The sequence below is a fragment of the Stigmatopora argus genome, chromosome 23 (genome assembly GCF_051989625.1).
Source record: "Stigmatopora argus isolate UIUO_Sarg chromosome 23, RoL_Sarg_1.0, whole genome shotgun sequence".
Taxonomy (NCBI): Eukaryota; Metazoa; Chordata; class Actinopteri; order Syngnathiformes; family Syngnathidae; genus Stigmatopora; species Stigmatopora argus.
In genome coordinates this window covers 9,120,024-9,136,674 of record NC_135409.1, presented here as the reverse complement: position 1 = coordinate 9,136,674, position 16,651 = coordinate 9,120,024, and the positions used below count along the sequence as shown (strand labels likewise).

The 16,651-nt window shown below is 55.5% G+C and overlaps 5 protein-coding genes across 14 annotated transcripts; 2 read left to right on the top strand and 3 right to left on the bottom strand.

Annotated features, from left to right (window-relative positions):
* Positions 1-123: 123 nt before the first annotated feature.
* LOC144068820 (uncharacterized) lies at positions 124-4,223 on the bottom strand. Of its 7 annotated transcripts, none has more exons than XM_077593659.1 (10): positions 3,893-4,223; positions 3,260-3,388; positions 2,837-2,996; positions 2,578-2,751; positions 2,436-2,510; positions 2,044-2,325; positions 1,840-1,966; positions 1,649-1,754; positions 1,433-1,579; positions 124-1,171 (listed from the first exon to the last, which is right to left on the bottom strand). In XM_077593659.1, the coding sequence occupies exons 3-10, from the start codon at positions 2,907-2,909 to the stop codon at positions 1,067-1,069; spliced, it is 1,089 nt and encodes a 362-aa protein (XP_077449785.1). In that variant the 5' UTR covers positions 2,910-2,996; positions 3,260-3,388; positions 3,893-4,223; the 3' UTR covers positions 124-1,066. The 7 variants fall into 7 exon arrangements, with proteins under 7 accessions (XP_077449785.1, XP_077449786.1, XP_077449780.1 ...); XM_077593660.1 differs by lacking the exon at positions 3,893-4,223 and adding an exon at positions 3,636-3,654; XM_077593654.1 differs by lacking the exons at positions 3,260-3,388; positions 3,893-4,223 and adding an exon at positions 3,084-3,229 and having other exon boundaries at positions 124-975; positions 1,057-1,171.
* Positions 3,535-6,122, top strand: tmem243b (transmembrane protein 243, mitochondrial b). Of its 3 annotated transcripts, none has more exons than XM_077593667.1 (5): positions 3,535-3,735; positions 4,862-5,070; positions 5,158-5,208; positions 5,311-5,415; positions 5,488-6,122. In XM_077593667.1, the coding sequence occupies exons 2-5, from the start codon at positions 4,993-4,995 to the stop codon at positions 5,605-5,607; spliced, it is 354 nt and encodes a 117-aa protein (XP_077449793.1). In that variant the 5' UTR covers positions 3,535-3,735; positions 4,862-4,992; the 3' UTR covers positions 5,608-6,122. The 3 variants fall into 3 exon arrangements, with proteins under 3 accessions (XP_077449793.1, XP_077449791.1, XP_077449792.1); XM_077593665.1 differs by lacking the exon at positions 3,535-3,735 and adding an exon at positions 3,754-3,963; XM_077593666.1 differs by lacking the exon at positions 3,535-3,735 and adding an exon at positions 3,972-4,143.
* Positions 6,113-9,794, bottom strand: dmtf1 (cyclin D binding myb-like transcription factor 1). Its single transcript, XM_077593645.1, has 14 exons — positions 8,897-9,794; positions 8,737-8,837; positions 8,561-8,672; positions 8,416-8,492; positions 8,185-8,342; positions 8,072-8,104; positions 7,848-7,957; positions 7,543-7,771; positions 7,308-7,459; positions 7,069-7,236; positions 6,895-6,971; positions 6,661-6,819; positions 6,327-6,582; positions 6,113-6,250 (listed from the first exon to the last, which is right to left on the bottom strand). The coding sequence occupies exons 1-14, from the start codon at positions 9,126-9,128 to the stop codon at positions 6,216-6,218; spliced, it is 1,899 nt and encodes a 632-aa protein (XP_077449771.1). The 5' UTR covers positions 9,129-9,794; the 3' UTR covers positions 6,113-6,215.
* cwf19l1 (CWF19 like cell cycle control factor 1) lies at positions 9,671-13,096 on the top strand. The gene is made up of 15 exons (XM_077593649.1): positions 9,671-9,799; positions 10,468-10,588; positions 10,655-10,739; positions 10,818-10,902; positions 10,973-11,074; positions 11,137-11,339; positions 11,416-11,531; positions 11,601-11,685; positions 11,746-11,877; positions 11,939-12,047; positions 12,109-12,191; positions 12,265-12,474; positions 12,543-12,662; positions 12,736-12,833; positions 12,914-13,096. Exons 1-15 carry the CDS (start codon positions 9,712-9,714, stop codon positions 13,056-13,058), a joined length of 1,782 nt encoding a protein of 593 aa, XP_077449775.1. The 5' UTR covers positions 9,671-9,711; the 3' UTR covers positions 13,059-13,096.
* A 7-nt stretch (positions 13,097-13,103) lies between these two features.
* On the bottom strand, positions 13,104-16,609 carry LOC144068822 (CD9 antigen-like). 2 transcript variants are annotated; one of them, XM_077593663.1, is made up of 7 exons: positions 16,336-16,609; positions 14,526-14,628; positions 14,111-14,208; positions 13,858-14,034; positions 13,644-13,733; positions 13,482-13,565; positions 13,104-13,411 (listed from the first exon to the last, which is right to left on the bottom strand). In XM_077593663.1, exons 1-7 carry the CDS (start codon positions 16,405-16,407, stop codon positions 13,346-13,348), a joined length of 690 nt encoding a protein of 229 aa, XP_077449789.1. In that variant the 5' UTR covers positions 16,408-16,609; the 3' UTR covers positions 13,104-13,345. The 2 variants fall into 2 exon arrangements, with proteins under 2 accessions (XP_077449789.1, XP_077449790.1); XM_077593664.1 differs by lacking the exon at positions 16,336-16,609 and adding an exon at positions 15,471-16,284.
* Between the last annotated feature and the right edge of the window lie 42 nt (positions 16,610-16,651).

Here is a 16,651-nt window from a genome sequence, read left to right as displayed (position 1 = left end):
GCGACCGGAACCAAGTGAGAAGACTTGCGTATGACCCGAATGGGAGTAAGTTCAGTTAAAAAACAAAACAACAACGACGGCGTCATGAACTCACCCATCTTGTTGGTCATCAAAGAAACCCAGTCAAGTTGCAGTGGTGTTTATTACACACGTCAGTAGTACAACATAACATGCTAGCTTGTAGCCTCATCAGACGGTGCGCTGAGTTGGCTCACAGTTTCTGTTGGTATGAGAAGAAGGATGCTACATCTACACTAAAGGACCCCCATAGTTGCCCTGATTCTTCTTGCTTCAATATTGGCAGTGGATGAATATGAATAATGACTTGTAGGTACAGTGTGACGTGAGCAGCCTATTTGTCTAGTACAGGGGTCGGGAACCTTTTGGACGAAGAGAGCCACAAACAATTCATATTTTCCTATGTTATTCCTTGGAAGCCATACTACGAATTTAAAAGTCAAAATACATACATGTAAATGAGTGCTTTTCAATTTTTTTTAGTAATTTCACCACTTTTAAAGTGGAAAAAACGGAATATTTTTTAAAGATTCTTATGCTGTTGCTAATCAATGAAAGGATGCATTCCATAAGAGTCCACTGCAAAAAAAGAAAGAATATTAAAGCAGTTCTAGATGTAATATCGCAGTTCTGTCACCAGCAATTTCCATATTTTAGCTCACAGGTTAGCAAAGAGCCAGATGCACCCATCAAAAGAGCCACATGTGGCTCCCGAGCCATAGGTTCCCTACCCCTGGTCTAGTATATGGTAACTGTCATTGACTGTCAATAACACTAACCCTCGCCCGGACGGGGGGCCGGGGGATTTCGGGAAGACACTTCCCGTCAAGCTCGGGTCAGCCAGAACAGAGACAGAACAAAGATGGCCGCTACGGCCACGGCCAGGTTCCAGCCTCCCGCGTCGCCCTGACGGACAAGCAGAGAGAAGATGGCGCCAGCGGGGAAAGGGCCGACGGCCTTTTACGGCAAGCGAGGCGAGCGAGCAAAGGTCAGATGCGCCATTTCTTAACGCTCGGTCTAGTTTCCAGCGAGCCGTACCTGCTCCCGTCTAGGACGCCAGCTCCTCCCACCAGCACCACATCAAGCCCATTATAGCAATCACGCCTAGCACAGGGGCCGACACGTAGGGGGTCTCGGGAGGGCTCGGGCCGCTCTATGGAGGACACACAAGGAAGGAAGTGGCCACGTGCCACAACAAAAGGAGGGACTCGTTTGATGCGAGGGTGGGGGGGAGGTGGTGGCGTCAAACGGGAGGAGGCCGCATCTGTATTGGCCAAAAAGTGCAAAATTCCATACTCGGCCCACCTGCTCTTTTTTCTTTTAGCCTCCCCCAATTTGAGCAACCAATCGGGACCGAGGGGATTCTAGCAAGCCATTTGACCTTCCTGAACGGGCGGGCGACGCTTCCTCTCACCTGCGTCCCCTCAACCGGAACACGCCCAAGTTCGGCCTTAAGTTCGGCCTTGCGGCATCTCAGCTCCTCCTCCAGGGCGGCGCACCGGCGCCGGCTGTCGTCGTGGAGACGTCGCAGCGAGCCGAGCGAACGCGCCACGCGCTCGCGCTGTCGCCAATGAGAAAACGCGACGGTCAGTCGCCACGCGTCCGTCACGGAGCGTGACGTGCGCGCTACCTCGGCACGCGCCTCCGGCTCGGCGTCCTCCACCTGGCGCAGCCGTAGCCGAAGCCGGGCGGCTTCCGGAAGGTCGGCGGACGACGGGCGCGGCCCTTCCTCCGTCCTGGCGGCGGAAACAAGTGTCGGCTTTGAAAGCCATCCGCGGCTCTTGGCCTCCGCGCGTTCGGACGCGGGAATGTGCCGCTTACACGTGCGCCGGCTGCTTTTGCTCTTCTTCTCTGACTCTGCCGCTCAACTGCCGGTTGGCGTCGCCCAGCTGAAGACGTTGGCGGCTCAGGGACGCAAACTCGTCCTCCGCGTGCGCCCCGTCCGCACCTAAAGAGCCGGCCGGACGTAGCATTCCCGTCGACGTCGATTTGTTAACTCTTAACTTTGCGTCCCGGCGGACTCGCCTAGGTCACCGTGGCAACACACGACGGCCCCGCTCTCCGTCCTCGGGCCGAGGACCCGGCCTGCCCGGTCGCGGGAGCGCTGGATCTGGACCCCGAGCCGGCAGAGCTCCTCCTGCAGGCAGGCGATGTCGTTCTCGCTCTCGGCCGCCGCCTCTTCGCCGGCCTCCTGCAGCGCCAGCGCCGCCTCCTCGGCCCGGCGTAGCGCCGTCTCGGCGTCCTCCAGACGGCTCCGCTTCTCCCGCTCGGCCGCCGCCAGCTCCTCCCGAACGCGGACCAACTGGACTGGAAGGGTTGGTGGGTTGAGTGCCGTTCAGACCTCACATTGGGCTTGACCTCCCGTCCTCCCTCACAAGCACACGGACGTGACATGTGGATGAAACGTTGAACGGTACCTTTCAGCGCATCCAATTGTCTGGTGAAGGTTTCCGCCTGATGGGCCTTGGCCATTCGCTCGTCCTCCAGCATACCTGGTGAGAACGACAAGAGAAGACGCGTAAAGAGCGCGAGGGAGACGCAACGGTGACTTGTTCTCACTCTTCATTTCCAGAAAGTTCTCTTCTTGTCTGCAGGAATCATTCCGAGTCTCCTCCAGCTCCATCAGGAGCTCCACCATCCGGAGCCGGAGCTCTTCCACGCCTGCCTCTTCCTCCTCGTCCTCATTCAATGTTCCATCTCGTGTCACGTGACACACGTCATCCTCCAGCTGGCCTGCAAAACCAGATTTGGAACTCGTGGGCCACCGTGAGACGTTTTCGACGAGGTTTTAAACGATTTCCAATGTTCTTTTTCATACGTTGGGGACGATCCCACTGACCGTACGAGTCCAGAACTTCCTCAATGAGGGGGGGCAGCCGTCGTCTGTTCATGTTCGGGGGGGTTTGAGGGCTCCTCAAGATGTGAGCAGTCTCGTCCGCCGAAGACTCCTGTTCGTCGTCGTCGTCATCATCATCGTCCTGAAAGTCACATCGACAAAATGAGGAAGATCAAGATCACTCTGCACTAATATCGACTGGCAAGCAGTTCAAGCTGGATGCATTTACTACACTCGTGTGATCACATGCAAACATGGAGTGACGTCAGAGTGGTGCGCACGAAGGTGCTGTTGATGTGCTGGTTGCCATGAAGACGTCAACGACCTTGACAATGCGGCTCTTAACACGACAAGGATTTGAATAAGATATTTTGGTGACGGGATGGAGGATGAAGAAGAATGTACCCGCTGACTTGCCGCTGCACCTCATCTTCCCCATCTTCATCACTGGAGTCAGTGACGGTGAACCCAACGTCACAGCGTCGACCTCCATGTCGTCATCATTAACGCTTTCCAGGCCGGTCAGCGAGTCCGCTATACAATTAAAAACGACGGTGTCAAACTATCCCATATGTATACAACAACGTGTTTGGAATCAAGACAATACGGTTAAGTATTGTCTTGATAGGGTGCCGTGGACTACAAGGGCGCCTTTTTAATGCGTCATTGCTGTCGCATCTTTATGACGAGCCCCCTCATAGGTCGCATTTGCGTGTAGGAAAAGCCGATTAGAATGCTGTTTGTGGATGCGTGTATTCAACCAAATAAATCCAACGTTCACCTTTATGTCAATTAGTAGTCGAAAGGGCATTTGCATACTAGCGTTTTCGTAGAAATTTTGACAACCCGCCAATCAACAACACTTCTTCTTCTACGAATCAGTAAGTCACAACCGCCGTCTTGTGGCACTAACCCCGTACTACATGTCGAAATTGCATTGCGGCGTTTAGAAAAAGAAAAAAAAACCTTTTGTCGGCTCAGTCGAGGCAAATACTACTCGCCTTTAACGCACGGATTCAGCCCCCTGCCCTTTAATACCTGCTCATCGATCCTGTTTGTGTGTGCGTCGTGTAAAGTTTACTTTCCACCAGCGGGGACGCTCTCAGCTCGTAAGTCTTTCGCTTTTTTTCTGGGCTCAACACTTGGAAAGACTGGAGTCCGAAAGATAGCGCTGATCTCCCGAGTTGCTCGCTTGCTAGCTTAGCCTGGCTAACCGGTTAATTGACGTCGGCGAGCGAACGTTAGCACGAGAAGCTAACAGCTGCGAGTCGTGCTTCGACTTTGGTTTGGTGCGTATTTCCTTCGCTTAACTCCCTTCCAGTGGACATGCCACGACACGACGTGACAAGTTCATTTAAAATATATATAGAGATATTTTTTTGCTTCCGTTTTGGCCGCTCACTCGTACAAGAGCTGACCCCGGATTGGTCGCCACTCCCATCACAGTGCACACATGGACAACCGCGGCCGCCAGTCAATGACAAGATCTGGGTGCAAGGAAAGCCACTTGCGCAACGTTTTCCGCTCTCTTCTTGTTGATCTGCTTTTCCTTTTAAGGGGAGCCATTGTTTTCTTGCAGCATCACAAGTCCGGGGAGGAATGCGCTTTGTAGCTTTAGGGACAGCTTAAGCTGCCATTCTCTGATAATCGCCCTCTTGTTTTCCTCGCTCGGCTCTTGATTGCACTCGGGTTGCCTTGTGACCCACGCCGCCGAGTGACAGAGCGTTCACGTTTAGAGCCGCGCGCACTGGGAGTCCAGATTTGTCGCACTTTCAGCTTCCACTTTCCGTCACTCTGTCGCATGACATCAAAAGAGGAAGTGGAAATCACTTTTCTCGTCAACTCGGAGATGCCAATGATTACCATTTAGTGGACTAATGATTCACACCCCCAAAACAAAATGTCCATGTCTGGTTTCGGGGCTCCAGTCAACATTCTAAAAACCCCAAACTGGTGTAAAAGTAGTCGCCAAAGTTTTTCAACTAAAACCTTCTCTGTGGTCCGCAGGTCAAGGCGTCTGTCGTCGGCCCCAAATGTCCCATCGGCCCCTTGAACCTAGGCACGGCGACACGAGCTAGCGCAGGCTGGCATGCGACGGCGACCCGACCTGTCCAGGTGGCGGCGCTGCTGAGCGAGACATGGACGAGTTCGGCAGCAGGACGTACGGCACCAGCGGCCTGGACAACCGACCGCTCTTCGGCGAGACGTCGGCACGGGTGGGATTTCTGCGGGAAGCGAGGCTCGGTGGACGGGAAAAAAGACAAATACCTAACTTCTTCTTTGCACTTTTGCTGGCTTGTCAGGATCGCATCATTAACTTGGCGGTGGGAGGATTCACGTCTCTGGTCGTGCTGGTACGTACATCCATCCGTTTCCTTTTTCCTGAAGGACGAATTAAGGAGGATTTTTAAAAACATTTTGTTTATAAAGAACACATTTTTTACCTTACCTTACAGGTGACGGTCATCAGCTCCTTTGTTTTCCCTTCGTTGCCGCCGCGGCCGCTCAACATCTTCTTCGCCGTTTGCGTCCTGCTCGCTTGCGGATCCACCATTTTGCTGGTAGGCCCACATCCTCCTTTTGGTTTTGGCCCAGGCGAGAAAATGAGCCCCCGCCGCCCCCTTTCTTGTCAGATCTACTGGTACCGCCAAGGCGACCTGGAGCCCAAGTTCCGCAACCTGATCTACTACAAGCTGGCGTCCATCGTGCTGCTGTGTCTATGTGCCAACCTCTACTTTCACGACGTCAGGTGAAGCGGCGAGGAGCCTTGGCGCGCTTCGCCGGGCGCCGGGAGTCGTCCCCGCGTCACTTCCCGTCCGGCCGGCGCCCGTTTTACGTCTGTCCGCTCGCTTCGGAGGACCATCCTCGGGTCATGGAGGTCGAACGACCAAATGGCCAAGTGACGTTCGGTCGCCGGGAGCCCGTTTGTTTGTTTTCGTTTTTTTTTTTCCCTACGCCAAATGTCAAGTCTTTCCAGACATTCCAGCGGTTAGCTTAGAAAGAGTGACACCTTTGCACTAATCACAAATTCAACGTCCGCCGAAGAAGAAGAAGAAGAAACCAGACCTCGGCGCAGAAAACCCCAGAGCACACTTCCACTCGGTTTGGGTTTCAAGCCAAATGCCCCCAGGGGGTTTTACGTCCCACACTTTTAAGCCGTTCTCCGTTCCCCCCCCGGAGAGTCACGACTTTGGGACGCTCGGAGCCACTTTTTTGCTTTTGTTTGTATTTAAGATGATGGAATAAATACGTGGAGCCTCAAGAGAAAGCAGTCTTTGTTCTTCATTATTGCAAGACACATTATGGGAACATTTGGCATGATTTCACAGTAAGTACAATGAAAAAAATTCCGGAAGGAAGCCTAATCGCAGCCATCCTGATTCTCTAAAATGGGATCTGCGGACAAAAGAGGGACGGCATTGAGCCACCGCCGGACACCGGATGCGTGACCTCGACGTCCCGTTAGCCTCACCTGTCAGTGTGTTGCCGATGCCGGGAGAGGGCACGATCAGGACGGCGCCGATCGCCGAACGCTGGGCCGCGGGCGAAACGGCTCGCTGGACGGAGGCCGCGGCGAGCTTGTTGCCGGGTGGCTCTTCCCGCTCCGCCTTTTCTGACTCGTCCAGGAGATCGGAGGGGTGGAGACGCTCCCCCTGGCGCCGCCCCTCCGTCTCGTCCGAGGCCACCGTCTGGATGATGATGCCGTCGGCGCCGCACAGGCCCTCCGTCTACGGAAAAAAAACTGGCGTTAAAAAAAAAAAAAGCCGTCCTCGCCTTATGGGCGCCGGAAGTGGTGCTGAACTCACCGCCAAACTGTGCAAGATGATGTGCTCGTGCGACGAGGAGGAGCCGGCGCTCAAGGTCACCGTGCCATTGTTGGCCAAGCCGAGCGGCGGCGGGCCCTGACCGGAGGCCGTCTGCAGGACGTACGTGCCCGGCGTACTCGTGGGCTGCAGCTGGAACGACTGGCGGGGGGAATGCAAAGCGCCGTGGGGAAAAAAAGGCCGTCCGGCGCCGACCGACGGTCGGTCCCGGCTTACCGGAAGAATCTCAAAGGCCTGCAGAGCTCCGCCGGTCAGCGTCACGGTATCGGCCTCCCCGCCGACCACCGAAGCGTCTGAGGGCGGAGACGGCGGACGTTTAAGCGCCCAGTTGGAACTGGAAGCCCAGTTGGAACTGGAAGCCCAGTTGGCTTTGCCGGGGGCGACTCTCACCCAGGTGCGCGATCTGCACGGGAATCTGCAGCGCCGCGGAGCCCGGGGCGACTCCGCTTTCCTCCAAGCGGCCCACGCGGATCTGCAGCGAGGAAGAGGAGGCGGAGGAGGAGGATGAGGAGGAGGAGGCGCTGGAAGACATCACCTCGTGGAGGCCCTTGACCAGAACTGCAAAAAGCACAGGGTCAATCCTTTTGGGGACATTTGGGGGTCCCGTTTGGGCTGGGGGGGCTACGCACCTGGGAAGGGCACGGCCTTGTGATTGGCCACTTGTCTCTTGATGCTCCACCATTTGGAGCGCAACCACTGCGGCGAGCGCACGCTGCGCCAGCCGCCCGCCAGCTCCTCCCACTTGATTTCGTTCTCGTCCATGGCGTCCAGCTCCAAAATCCTGCCGCGGATGGACCAGCGGGATTTTGAAAAGGGCGGAGTCCCGGCCCATCCGGCTCGGGCCATCCGGCTCGGGCCTCGTACCTGCGCGCGAGGACCAAGTCGTCTTCCTTGGTCCAGTCGGTGCCGCCGCTGTGCTTCCAGTTGAGGTAGTTGAGCCACTTGGAGCGGCACTGCTTCTCGGAGCGCGTGGCCACCCGGTTGGCCACCGAGGCCCAGGACACGCCCCCGGTCACCGCCGAGCCCGGCGACGCTCCCGCCATTTCGTACACCACCTCGGCCAGGCGCCGCTCCTCCTCCTCGCTCCACTTGCCTGCGCGGCGGCGGCAGCGTTTGGTGGGCACGTGGTCACGCGGGCTTCCCGCGGCATGAGCCGGCGCGCTCGCTACCCGTGTTGCAGGTGTCCTTCATCAGGCGACAGCGATCCTTGACGGACGAAGCGCTGCGGCCCAAGGCGGCGCCGATGGTGGCCCAGTCGTTGCCGTGGCGATCCCTCAGGCTGAACATTTCAAAGGGAACTCGCTTGAGCTGCCCACTCCGGCACAGCAAAGGTCACTCGCCCCAACCGCCGACGACGAGGACGACGACGGCGACGAAAGAAGCGCTCGCTCACCCTTTCAGCTTCTCGATCTCCCCCGGAGAGTACCTTAACGCACGGAGGGAAGGGGTCAGCGGGTCGGGCGTGGCCTAGCCCGGCCCCCCCACCAATGGTTTCGGGTCACTCACTTGCCCACGTGGTTGCGGTTGTCGTACATGCGCAAGACTCGTCGGTAGACGGCGAAGAGCGGCCTGTTGAGGCCCGCCGCCACCGAGCGGTAAAAGTCTTTCCTCTCCTCTTTGGACATCTCGAAGACGATCTCGGCCGGGTCTTCCACGCCCCGACCCTGACCGTGCAAACGCGTCAAGGCGGGTCCCCGGGCCGACGGCGGCGGCGGCCAAAATCACGCCGGGAGTCACCTTGACGTATTGTTCGATGTTGCTCATGAGAATGTCCGTCTCTTCTTTGGACCACATTCCTTGTTTCCACTTGTGACCTGAAAGTAGCACCAAAGTAGAGCGCCGCTCGGGGCGCCGCTCTACTTTGCCACCGCGGCGGCCGTACCTTTGTTGGCGAGCGTATCTTTGTCTTCTTTGGTGGTGAACCACGCCTGGCTGACGGCCGCCACCTCCGCTTTCTCGCCGGGCGACAAAACCTCTTCCTCGTCGCACGGAACCTACACGTGACGGCGGCAGGCAGGAGCGTCAGTCCGCCGCGTCGCCGAACGTCCACCGGCCCACCTGAACGGGAGCCGCTCCCCCCCGGGCGACGCCGTCGTCCTCGTCGTCGTCCGTCGTGGTGGTCGTCATGGTGACCTCGAAGCTCCCGCAGTCGTCGGCCCCTGAGGACGGGCTGGCTGTGGTGAGCCCGAACCCGGCGAGATCCCGTCCGGCGTCTCACCTGGCATGGCGATGAGAGGAAAAGACGCGGCGGTGTGGGAATCCTCCGCCGAGACGCGGGCCTTCTTGGCGCGGGACACAACCTCGTCCTCGTCGTCCTCGTATTGGCGAGACGCGCGCTCCTCGGCCGGGGACGGCGGACTGGAGTGGCCGCCGCCGCCGTCCCGCGTCAACACCAGTGATGTTTCCGCCACGCTCATGGCCTGAAAGGGAGGAAAAATGACATGACACATCCCATTAAAGAGTTCATCCCTAAAAATTAAATCATGCCATCATTACAGATTAACGAGTATATAAATTAAATGGCACAGTCATCATCCAAAGGATTGCGAAATTGATTTTTTTTAACATGATCCTTGGCAGCAATTTTCAGTGTTTAATGGCGCCCTCTGTTGGTTACGCGGATATCACACTTGATTCAGAGGAACACAATGTAAAAAAGACAAAGGAAACAAATAGTTTTCCCAACATTGCTGGCCACATTTGGACCATTTGGTGGGTTTGTGTGCGTTTTAGGAGCGCATATATGCAGATGTGTCGTTGTTTAGTGCGTTTTAAATGAGTGCCGCTACTATGACAATTGTTGGCTATTACTGACGCGGAAGTTAAAACAAAAAACATATGTCAAGAGCATTGATCTGTTCTCCAAGTAATGTTACCACACGAGCATCATTGATTAGATCACTCTTATTACATTAGCACCAAGTCCGCTAACTCCGCTACACTAAAGGACAAAAAAAAGCCCCGGCGCCATTTTAGCGTCCAAGGTGAAGCTGGCGAACATTCGCGTGAATCCAAGCATTTATTTTCCAGTGGATGGACACGTTTGCGGCGCTGAACACTTCTGGGTTGGTACCACATGGTTACCGCGTGGAAGAAAGACGTTTATTTGCTGTTGAAAGAGGTACTTACTTCCTGTTTTTGGTCCGGGAACTTGCTAGTGACCAGGATGCAGCCAAGTGCCAGGATGCAGGCGATTGCGACGCGCTCTGTTCGCCGATCGGGGCGCCCGTTGCAAAATGTCGGCCCTTTTGTGGCAGTGACATTCGACCGCCATGACTTCACAACTAACTCCATAACCACCGGGGCGTGTGCCCTGGAATAGCCATAAATTGCACCATTTGCCATTTCGGACGAATTTGAGTGTCTTACACGCCAGAAAGGCAGTAAATTGACTGCTTACTTATCAAAAGCAAACACTAAGAAGCGTACACCCCGCCACTCCCATAAATTCAATACTAGCCAGGTCAATACAGTTTGTCATGAACAACATCATTTGGGAGTTTGAGTTAAGAATATTTCAGCGGAGAAAGCCACATGAACTTCGCTGTATATCAAAGAGCGCCTCTGACTTCTACTGCTTTAAGATGGCGGCCGGTTAGTCACGCCGCGATCTTGGAGGCTTCTTCGAGACTTCCGGATTGAGAGGTGACGGTGAAGTTGACAAAACAAACAAAGCGAGATTAAATATAATACATTTGAAAAGTAAACGTTTTACTTTTATTCGCACATATATAAATCATTTAAACATGCATGGTGTATTTATTTATTTATTGATTGTGATTTTAACAGAACGTTCAGTCGGTCGTCGTTTGCCACGGAAGCTAATAACGAACGGAACACTCCAGTGGCAGGATTCCCCGTGGACCTGGCTTCGATTGAATCCGCAAATGGGGGAACAGGCAGTCAAAGTGTGAGTAGCGCGACGAAATATTTGCCTTTGTGCTTCCCCGGAACGAACGTTGGCCTTGTTTTGCAGCTTGGTGTGCGGGGACGTCGCAGGCGAGCTCAAAGCTCTTTTCCAAAGAGTGAAAAGTATCCAGAAGAAGACGGGAAACTTTGACGTGAGCGCAAAACAAACACACATTTTGGGCCGTCGCGTCCTTCACGTATCAACACAGAACCTATTGCGTTGCGTGCAGCTTCTTCTGTGCGTCGGGGAATTCTTCGCGGACACCCCCGAAGCCGAGGAAGAGTGGCAGCTCTACGAAAGCGGGGTGAAGAAAGGTGGGTAGGAAGGCACTCATCGCGTCTCGTGACGATGACGTCCTCGAACCCGACCCATGGCTTTCCTCAGCTCCCATCCCCACGTACATCCTGGGCGCCGTAAGTCCGGAAACGGCCGGCAAGTTCCCCAGCCCGCATGGCTGCGAGCTGGCCGACAACATCACCTATTTGGGTAAGATGGCCGGCGGCGTGGTGGGCCGTCGCTCTGGTCCTGGCTCACGCGCTGCGCTCCAGGTCGCTGCGGCGTCTTCACGTCGGCGTCGGGCCTGCGGATCAACTACGTCAGCGGGCGCGAAGCCGCCCGGGACTCTGACCACTGCTTCACCACCAAGGACCTGACAGACGTTCTGGCCCCGGTCGGCGCCAACTTCCGCGGCGTCGACATCCTGCTCACGTCGCAGTGGCCCAAGGGTGTGTGGCGCTTTGCCAATAAACCGGTACGCATCCATCACACACACACACACACTCGGGTTTTGCTTTTTCCGCCGACCGGGCTTTCGGTTCACTTCCCAGGAAGTCGATACCAAGTCGTGTGGGAGCGGCGCTATCGCCAACATGGCGGAGAAACTGAAGCCCAGGTATCACTTTGCGGCTTTAGAGGGCGTTCACTATGAAAGGTTACCTTACAGGTGAGCTGAAGAACCTCTCCACCCTCCAAAAAGTCTTCTTTTGGGCCTTTAACACCATTTTCTCCTCAGGAATCACATAGTGCTGCAAGAAAATGCTCAGCACGTCACCCGCTTCATCGCCCTGGCCAAAGTGAACAACCCCGGCAAAAAGAAGGTGCGTGGGCCGGCCTGCCTACGCCACCGTTTGGAAGTGTTAACGCCTTTTCTCGCGCAGTACCTGTACGCCTTCAACATCGTTCCCATGAAGACGATGGAGTCGTCGGAGCTGGTCAAGCAGCCGCAAGATGTGACGGAGAGTCCTTACAGGGGGCTCGCCAAAGACCAGGAAGGCGCGGGGACGGGGGAGGTGATCACGCCGCGACGTCCCGCGTGCACCAGGGCGGTCCTGATGGTTCTTCTCCACCCAGGAGCCCAGAACTCAGTTCTTTTTCGACCTCGGAAGCACCGACGGCGGCGGCAGAAAGAGGCCGCAACGGGGCGACGGGTCGGGACCGAAGCGACCCCGCAATCTTGAACGTAAGTGACGACCGAGCCGCACGGCGGCGAGCCGCCGAACCGACCAAGTGTCGACGCGCAGCTCTTCCCCCGGGGGTGGAGTGTTGGTTCTGCCTGGCCAGTACAGAGGTGGAGAAACATCTGGTGGTCAGCATCGGGACGCACGTGAGTCGGCCGGCGGTAACGCGACGTGAATCTGGCGCCGGTGGAGACTCCATGCCGTCTCTGGCCACCGCAGAGCTACCTGGCGCTGGCCAAGGGAGGCCTCAACGCGGGACACCTGCTCATCCTGCCCATCGGGCACTACCGCTCCACGGTGGAGCTGGCCTCCGAGGCTTTGCAGGAGATGGATAAGTACAAGGCGGCGCTGGCGAGCTTCTACCGGAGCCGGGGCGAGCGCTGCGTGATCTTTGAGAGGAACTACAAGAGCCAACACCTGCAGCTACAGGTCACTCACCCGACATCTAGCGGGCCAATGGCAGGCCTCAGTTGGACGCCTGCCTTTTTCTACCTCAGGTGGTGCCCTTGCCGCTGGACTGCTGCGCTAGCGACGACATCAAGGAGGCCTTTGTGCAGCAGGCTCAGGAGCGGAAGATGGAACTGGCCGAGATCCCGCCCCACAGCGATCTCAAGCAGGTAGGTCGGCCGCCGGTGCAACTCTCGCGGCCACGCCGCTTTCACCGCCGGCCGTGCCCTTCTCCCGCTACAGATCGTCTCTCCCGGCGCGCCCTACTTTTACGTGGAACTCGACACTGGCGAGAAACTCTTCTACCGCATCCAGCGTAATTTCCCCCTGCAGTTCGGGAGGTAAGGAGCGCTTCTTCCGGGACGTTAGCAAACGGGGCCCCGCGCCTCGCGCCGACCACCTCCGCCTCCGTCTCGGACAGGGAGGTCCTGGCCAGCGAGGCGCTGCTCAACGTTCCGACCCGGACCGACTGGAAGGAGTGCAAACAAAGCCGAGCGGACGAGGAGAAGGCGTGCGCCCGCTTGAGGAAGGCCTTCCAGCCGTTTGACTTTGCCTGGGACGACTGAGACAAATGGCAAAGGTGTAAATAAAGAAGCCTTTTTCACATGGGACTCCTTTCACTTCTTTATTTGGCTTAAAATGGCAACGCAAAAAGTTAGTCGCGATAAAAGTCAAACAGGCTCCGTGTTAGCGTGTTTTGGCAAAGACGTGCAAACTGAAAAAGCTTTTGTTTTTGTCGGTGGCGAGCCAAAGCAAGGTCGACCGGGACGCTCCCACGCTCACGTGTCCGAGACGAACATCCCGCGGGCCCCCTCCCCCTCGACTAAACAAAAACAGCGAGCTGGGGGGGGGGTTAGACAAAGTCTCTGGATCGCTTGATGGCGCAGCATAGCATCATGCTGAAGATCATGCCGAAGATCTGGGGCAACCAAAATAAATAAATTAAATTCAAAGGCAGTCTAAAGTCAGCCAGTCAAAGTGGGACGTACCATGATGACGCCGATGCCGATGCCCACGCCTCCGATGATGTGCAGCCTGTTGTGGAACATCTCTTCAATGGCGGCCGGGCAGCTCTTGACGTAGGGGAGAAAAAGATCAAGTCAGACGCGCCAACGGAAATGGCGAGACGACGGGTGTGAGGAGGCGGTTACCGTGGTGATGAGCACCTCCAATCCCTCCTTCTTGGGGCAGATGTCCTTGGCGGCGTCCATCACCGTCCCCGTCGGACCGCAGCAGTTGAGCTGGGAGGTTAAGGGGCAAATCAAATTTCCCATTCGGAGTGGTACTCGGGCCCAGAACTTTTTCTTCTTCCCACTCCCACCATCACCAGTCGACTTGCGCCCCCCCCCGTGAGAGCGATCTTACGCCAAAGTGGATGAGGCGAAGGGTCTCCTTGAGCGCCTCCTGCCTGGTGTCCTTGTAATTGGTGTAGGTTTGCTTGTAGAACTCGGTGACCTCTTCCACCACGCGCTCCTTGTTGGACAGACCCCAGATGCCCGCCGCCACCTCCACGGCGAAGATGAGCAGCAGGAAGAGGAAGAACTGGCGCCAGAGGGAAGGCTTCGGTCAGCCTCCTTTTCGGCGGCCGACCGAAAGACGGACGGACGGGCACACGTACCAATCCCAGCATGCACGACGACTCCTTGATGGCACCGCAGCATCCCAGGAAACCCACCACCATCATCAGCGCTCCGGCGCCGATCAAGATGTACACGCCTGCGAGGGTTAAAAAAAAAAAAGACGGCAGGCAGGGGAGCGCCGATTGTCGAGACCCGCCGGGCGACTTTCAGGGCGGCGACCTCCCGGCCGAGGTCGCTTGCACAAAAGGCGCGTTCCCGACGGGGAACAAAGAGCTCGCTGTGGGGCCGCCAAACAATCGGAGGACCCGTCGGACAACGGCGTCTTTTAAACGCGCCTTTCATCTGGTCCTCGTGTGACGGCGAAGCCGCTTTTGTTTCGCTTGACGGCTTCGAACCTTTCCAGACGTCAACAATTCTAGTTTTCAAAGTGGTGCAGCGGCCATTTTGTCTTACCAGTGAAGAAGACGTAGGGGGAGTCCTCAGCCTCAAATAGTCCCGCGGTTCTGGAGTCGAAGCGCAGCCACAAGCCCACCGCCAACACGGCCGTCCCGGCCAACTGGAGGAGGACAATAAAAAAGTGAGTCGTAGGGACGTCTGCGTTTGGAGTCCATTTGGACGAAGGCCATCACGAGAAGCGGATCTCCATCCGCGGACCCGTGATCTCCACGCATCATCAAACGATTCATTTACGCTTCCAGTAGAACGAGAAACGTCCCCGTGGATCGCCACCGCAATGAGTCAACCGAGTCTCCCGAGAAAACCGCAAAGCCTCGTCGACTTCTCCTAAACGAGTCCCACGATGACGACGGCCTCCTCGGCGCCGATTGCCAGTCGGAGCTTGCCTGCTCGCCCGCTGCTCGGCAGCCGTTTTAACGCAATCCGTCAAAGCGTCTTGCGTAAGCTCGAAGGCAAAAAAATACAGGAGGGAGTGTATATGCACAATCAGGGAAAGGAATTTTCAGTGGCCTTGACCACGGTGAACGCTAATCAAACGAGCCCTCCCAGTCCGGGCAGATGGGTCTTCCATTGTGGTTCATGGCAGCAAAGGAGTACATGTCGAGGCCAGGTGCCCCAAGGGAAATGGAATTCCACTAAACAGGATATAGTCCACGCTCCAACGGTTAAAACACAGTGGGAAGCGCATCCGGGCTGACAATTTCATACCCGTCAACCTCTGCCGATAACTGCCCTTATAAATGATTATGATTCAATCCCTTACAAACCCCCCAAAAAACCTTACAAACACCGTACGAGTCGTACGGTGTTTGTAAGGTTTTTTGGGGGTTTGTAAGGGGAATCATAATCATTTATAAGGGCAGTTATCGGCAGAGGTTGACAGGTATGCAATTTCAAGAAATACGGAGACAAAAAAAGGGACTGAAAAATGATGCCACCTACCCAAAAGATAAAGTTGAAGATAAAGAGTAAGTATTTGACGCACTGCACAAGCCCCATGTCGACCAAACGCGTCAAACTCGTACAGATGAGGAAAACACTCTGCCGGCGACTCTTGCGTCAACCAGTCAAGTGGAGTCAAAAGGGAGAATAAGAGGTGGAGGCCACGCCTCGCTTCTTCACCTGAGAGGTCAAGTGGGAGGGGCTTTTGCGTTGCCGCAGCAGGTGACGATGATCAGCATTTATTGGATTTTGGACACGACCATGACTTGCCATCTTTGAGTGACAATTGCAACAAATGTAACAACAACAAAAAAATCATAGCAGGGGCCAACATAGATAACAAAATGATACAAACGTTTCCTTTCTTAGTCTGAGAAATAAAGGTCACATCAGACGTTACTTTTTGTTTTACTAACTGTTACACAATATGAACTCCAATGACGTTCAAGATAAATAGCATCGCGGTGTGTATTAGGTGACTAATGTGCTGTCAGTCGTTTTAAATTAGATCTTAACAGCAACACCCGTCAAATACTAAATACTACTACTAGCAGGAATGTCAGGAAATGTCGCCGCTCTGTGGAAAAGCCCTGTAATGACACTCAAGAGTTGACGCACTTATCTTTTTTTGTCCAGGTGTCATTGATTTCCCGTTTGAGTGCCCAAAAGTGACTCGTCGTTAAATTTGGCATTCAAAATATCAGGCTTAAAATGATGTATGAAATGGAGAGCAAAGTAAAAATTCAGTCGCGAAACAGCTTGGAAAGGATGCAAAAGCCTTGTGAGGAATCTTACTTTGACAGAGAACTTGCTACTTTAGTCAATGGCAGGTGCGCTCCACTCATTCACTCATTCACTCACTCACCCAGAAGACAAAGTTGAAGACGAAGAGGGCGTACTTGACGCAAAGCTCCCAGCTGCTCAGTGCAGTCGTCATCTTTCCTCTCTGCTCGTTCGGCGACTGAGAGAAAGCGCTAATAGACGTCGGTCTTCTCTCGTCTCGTCTCGTGTCGTGTCGGCCCCGCTGGAGGGCGTGCCTCGGGCTCGTAGCGCCTCGGCTTTCTTCGGCTCTTTCCGGAAGCTGCCGCCGATCTCGTTACCTTGACGCACGAGCGGGCTTCACCTCAACAACGCGACAATGTCGAGCGCTTCGTTCGGGACAATCCCACACCAAGTCTGAT